At 47.2% G+C, this 5,482-nt stretch overlaps 1 protein-coding gene across 3 annotated transcripts; it reads left to right on the forward strand.

Moving 5' to 3' along the window:
* Positions 1-2,081: 2,081 nt before the first annotated feature.
* On the forward strand, positions 2,082-5,009 carry COPS6 (COP9 signalosome subunit 6). 3 transcript variants are annotated; one of them, XM_036279009.1, is made up of 10 exons: positions 2,082-2,161; positions 2,374-2,496; positions 2,709-2,840; positions 3,163-3,251; positions 3,353-3,415; positions 4,003-4,050; positions 4,129-4,243; positions 4,336-4,428; positions 4,514-4,614; positions 4,753-5,009. In XM_036279009.1, exons 1-10 carry the CDS (start codon positions 2,095-2,097, stop codon positions 4,891-4,893), a joined length of 972 nt encoding a protein of 323 aa, XP_036134902.1. In that variant the 5' UTR covers positions 2,082-2,094; the 3' UTR covers positions 4,894-5,009. The 3 variants fall into 3 exon arrangements, with proteins under 3 accessions (XP_036134902.1, XP_036134901.1, XP_036134903.1); XM_036279008.1 differs by having other exon boundaries at positions 2,087-2,161; positions 2,371-2,496; XM_036279010.1 differs by lacking the exon at positions 4,514-4,614 and having other exon boundaries at positions 2,094-2,161; positions 2,371-2,496; positions 4,673-5,009.
* The last annotated feature ends 473 nt before the right edge of the window (positions 5,010-5,482 follow it).

The raw sequence follows: 5,482 nt of genomic DNA on the forward strand, positions 1-5,482 counted from the left end.
ACCCCTCCAATCCCTCTTAATATCCTAATGTGTGCTTATTGTCTGTTTCTTATAACTAGAATGTAAGCTTTATGAAGTCAGAACTTTGTTTTGTTCAGTGCTGTATCCCCAGCACATGGAAATGTGCCTGCTGCATAGTAGGCACTCCTAAATATGTTTCGGTTTAGTAAACGAATGAAAGATGGATGGATGGATGGATAATCCCTGACCCCAAAGAGCAGAATTTCTTGACAACACCACAGACTCAAAGCAATTGGTGACCCAGTCTAGGTTATTTCCTGGAGGACCTTCACTTCAGTCCTCTTTATCATTTCTTTGCAGACTCTCTGAGCAAATATTCCCCACCAGCCCAGTTACCTCCACCCTGTGAAAGAAAAAGTTAACACAACAACAAAGTGATGTGGAAGGAAGAGAATGGTGAATAGTTGTCTTAACAGAATTCCAACTTGAGTTTTTCTTGGTAGATTTTAATACAATGAACTTCTAAGAAATGCTCAGTGAGTACTTCCAAAGCATGTATAATCAACTGATTCAATTTCAAAATCATCCTTAAATTTCACAATAATCACTGTTTTATAATTATCTGAACAGTGTTTTAAAAGCATTTGAAACAACAAAAATATAAAGGCGTACTCTAATGTGTGAAACAGCAACACAAACTATCAACTTAATATTAACACCAGAATAATTCTTTTTTTTTCCTTTATTGATTTTAGAGAGAGAAGGGAGAGGGAGGTAGAAAGAGAGGGAGAAACATTGATGAGAAATAACATCAACTGGCCTCCTCCTGCATGCCCCCACTGGGGATTGGGTCCATAACCTGGGCACATGTCCTGACCAGGAATCGAACCGGCAACCTCTTGGTGCATGGATCGATGCTTAACCACTGAGCCACACCAGCATATATACTTTTCTTCCATAAACATCTCAGTTGGCTGAGAGATTTTTCACTAGAGATTAGAATGAGATGAACTTTTTCTTCACTTCCCATTGGCCAGAAGCCCTCTCCCTGCAGGATTTCTCAGGCTCCTTCTTTTGAGAGTTGTTGGCCCTTCAACTTCCCTTTATCCAGGCTTCTAAGTGGAAAGATTGCTTAATTCACATAAGTCACCATTATCACTAGGAAGCATCTCCCTAGTTCTATGCACTAGAGTAGGCTCTGCAGGATTATGGAATAGGTCTCTACTTGCTTTGTAGAGCTTACACTTTGAGTGAGGTAGGTACAGGCACATATGAAAAGAGCCAGCCAGATATGTTGGGGCAGCAGGAGAGGTGATGAAGGCAGGGTACACAACTTGATTGCATGTAGGAGTAGGGAGAGGGCTGGAGTGGTCTCTTTGCCAGAAGTGAGACTCATGGAGATAGAGAGGGCAGGATGAAAAGGGATAAAAAATGCTGAGGATGTTCCTAGTACTGTAGGTAATACAAGTATTTGGCAGAAGGAAAGCTAGGATGTGGAGACGGAGCCACTCAAGACCAGGCTCTAACCCAAACTATTCATCCATGTATTTAAAAATTATTTAGGTACCCAAGTGTTAGGTACTGAGTTGGTCATAGGGTTACAATGATGAACCCAACAGAAAGCCCTTAAGTGGGAGTTGGGCATGTGAAAGGAGCAGATGTGAGGGCTAGTGTGGCTGAAATATGGGGACCGGGGACAGAAAAGTTAAAGCTCAGGGTCGGCTGGCAGGCAGGGACCGGATTATATAGGGTTTTACTGGCCGCAGCTAGCAGCTTGAATTTTATTCTGAGGGTAGTAACATGACATTTCATTCAATCTGCAATAGACTTAGGAACTAAGCAGTATTATTACAATTTTACTGAAGAAGAAAAGGTTGGGGCTGAGTGGGGCCAAGTAATTTGTTCAAGGCCAGCCGCAGCCGAGAGGCAGGGTCGGGGTTTACGAAAATCTGTCGGCTTCGGGGCAGTGCGGGCCTGGGGATGCTCCCGCTGGGTGGGAGGCCAGTCGAGGACAGGCAGCAAGGGCGGCAGCTGGCCCGCGCCCGACTGAGCGCGCGCCCCACGGACACCGCGCGTGCGCCGCTGCCGGACGGAAGCCGGGAGGGGGCGGGGCCGAAGCCGGCCGGGGGGAAAATGGCGGCAGCGGCAGCTGCGGCGAACGGGACGGGTGGGAGCAGCGGGATGGAGGTGGATGCAGCAGGTAACGGGCCCCGCGGGGGCAGCCTTTGGAGAAGGCCTTCGGGGTGCGTCAAGGCCGCCTTCTTGGATCCTGGGAGAAGTCAGGAGGGCGGACAGAACATCGACTTCTGGGATAACTGGCGGGAGGGATGTATGGCCCGGGCTGTGCCATCTCCGGGGAAGGACGTGGGGCCCGGACTTTCACCTTATTTCCTTTTCCATCACCTTTAGTAGTCCCCAGCGTGATGGCCTCCGGAGTGACTGGGAGTGTTTCAGTCGCTCTTCATCCCCTCGTGATTCTCAACATTTCAGACCATTGGATTCGCATGCGCTCCCAGGAAGGGCGGCCTATGCAGGGTGAGTGTTAAGCATAATTCTGCAACGTCCTCTGTCATCTCCCCCAAATACCGGTCTTTTCCTTTTTCTTTCCGGAAGCCATTTGCTCCTCGCCCAAATCACTGTTTCCCCGGCACTTGGTTCACAGTGACCTCAAACCCTCAAGATACAATGATTGGGGAAGTTTCAGGATTCCTTACTCTCACCTCTTAATGTGTCCTTCTCTTCTCCAGTAATTGGAGCTCTGATCGGGAAGCAGGAGGGCCGAAATATCGAGGTGATGAACTCCTTTGAACTGCTCTCACACACCGTGGAAGAGAAGATTATCATTGACAAGGAATATTATTACACCAAGGAGGAACAGTGTGAGAGGGGAACAGAAGTGGGCAGAGGCGTGGGAGAAAAAAAAAGTGGGGAAGATGAAGGGGATTGGGAAGAAATAAACAGAACATGGGATGAGTACTGTGGAAAAGTGAAAAGAGAGTAGCTAAAGAGATCTTAGAAAAAGAACACATGCAGGTATTCTGCCCAAAGAAAGTGAAGGATGAAAAGACAGATGGAATTAATTATTCTAAATTGAGGCAGGATTTGGGTGGGAGGGAAAAAGCTGGTGAAAATATGCCAGGAGCTTCAAATGAAGGACTGATGGTTTAAAGAAATACTTTGTGTGCTCTGGCCCCTTTCCAGTTAAACAGGTATTCAAGGAGCTGGAGTTTCTGGGTTGGTATACTACAGGGGGGCCACCTGATCCCTCCGACATCCACGTCCATAAGCAGGTATACATGCTCACACATGTGCGTCCTGGGGCAGAGAATAGAGGATGGGGGCAAGAAGAAAGATGGGCATTGCCACTCTTGTCCATCATCTTCCTCCTCAGGTGTGCGAGATAATTGAGAGCCCCCTCTTTCTTAAGTTGAACCCTATGACCAAGCACACAGATGTGAGTACACTGACCCCATGCTCAACTTTGTAATGCTCGTCTGTCGTTATGCTTATCTTTTATCCTCATCTCCTGTCTTGTACTGTATGACATCTCTATTGAATTGAACCTCCATTCTGCCACTTACCAGCTATGTGACTTTGGGTTTGTCATTTAACCTGTAACCTGCATTTTCCTTACGTGTAGAATAGGGCTACTCCCTCCATTATTGGGTTTATTTGATGAGAAAATCTAAAGTGAAAGGGCTAAGATCGATGTTTCTCATGTCAACATTTTTTTCTCCCTAAAAAAAATTTAAAAAGTGAAAGGGCCAAGCCCAATTTTAGACACATGGTATTGGTTCAGGTGCATTAAAAAAAAATGTTTTTATTGATTTTTTAGAGAGAGGAAGGGAGAGAGATACATGGATTGGCTGCTTCCTGCATGCCCGCTACTGGGGATTAAGCCCGAAACCTGGGCATTTGCCCTGATCAAGAATCAAACTGGGACCTCTCAGTCTATGGGACAATGCTCAGTCCACTGACACACCAGATGGGCTTGGTTCAGGTGCATTTGATGTATAAGAGTTGTACTCCATCTCTTTACAGCTTCCTGTCAGTGTTTTTGAGTCTGTCATCGACATAATCAATGGAGAGGTAATGCCCTACCTTTTTCAACCCTCAGATCCTGCCCCTGGTGTTTCCTGCTTTTGACTCTTCCTGTGTGCTCCATAGGCCACAATGCTGTTTGCTGAACTCACCTATACTCTGGCCACAGAGGAAGCTGAACGCATTGGCGTAGACCACGTGGCCCGAATGACAGCAACAGGCAGTGGCGAGAACTCCACTGGTAATTGAGGCTGGAGGGTTGTCCTTGAAAGTGGGAGCGGAAGGTATGGTCACAAGCCTTCTGAACCATGACCTGTCCCTGTCCCTCTGCAGTGGCTGAACACCTGATAGCACAGCATAGTGCTATCAAGATGCTGCACAGCCGTGTCAAGCTCATCTTGGAGTATGTCAAGGCTTCTGAAGCAGGTAGGACGGGTCTCCCTGGAAAATTTCCTCTCTCCTAGGGATGTGACAGCATCCACATTAATGCAGCCTTTTTTTGTGCCTTTAGGAGAGGTCCCCTTTAACCATGAGATCCTGAGGGAGGCTTATGCTCTGTGTCACTGTCTCCCAGTACTCAGCACAGACAAGTTCAAGACAGATTTTTATGATGTGAGTGTAAAACCCAGGATGGAGAGGTGGGGCTTAATGCTGTAATTTCTGCATGCAGGACATGGGACTCAGCTGTTCCCTGGGCATGCTGTGAGGCACCTAGATCCCCTAGGGAACTGGTTCTTTCTGTTCCCTCAGCAATGCAATGATGTGGGGCTCATGGCCTACCTTGGCACCATCACCAAAACGTGCAACACCATGAACCAGTTCGTGAACAAGTTCAACGTCCTCTATGATCGACAAGGCATCGGCAGACGGATGCGGGGTCTCTTCTTCTGAGAGGGTACTTGACAAGATGATGCACAGGGATCAGACAACTGTCCCAGAGGGGAGGGGTGCTACACTCCATTTAGAGAAACCTGTCATTAATAAAAGGGGAGCAGCCCCTCAGCACCCCTTCCAGTGGCTCTGTCCTCTGTTAGGTACCACACAGGTTTCTAACCTATTTTAAAGGAGGCCCTTGATTCCAGCCTTGCTCAGGGAGGCAGGAATCCCTTTTTATCATCAGCTCTTCTCCATACTTTTTGGTGAATGGGAGCTCATTGCCACTTGAAGTGACTCAATGTCTGGTCAGGTGGACCGTCTTTATATTGAGCAGAAGGCTGCCTGCTCCCACTCAAGCAATCTGTTGTTTAGTATCTCCCTATAAAGGACTACTTTCCCAAGTGTAATTTGTTTTTCACACCCAGAAAAGTGGGAGGGAGAGGGACATTAAGCACATTTCTATCAAGGACAACTGAAGGCCTTGATCCTATGGGTAGTGAGTATTGCCAAGAGAGGTTGCTCAATTATTGCCAATGTTTGATTGCTTGCTGACTGCACTGAGTATATATCTACCCATAGACACTTCAGCCCTATGAGGCAGAGA

Source organism: Molossus molossus, unplaced genomic scaffold (genome assembly GCF_014108415.1).
Source record: "Molossus molossus isolate mMolMol1 unplaced genomic scaffold, mMolMol1.p scaffold_m16_p_3, whole genome shotgun sequence".
Taxonomy (NCBI): domain Eukaryota; kingdom Metazoa; phylum Chordata; class Mammalia; order Chiroptera; family Molossidae; genus Molossus; species Molossus molossus.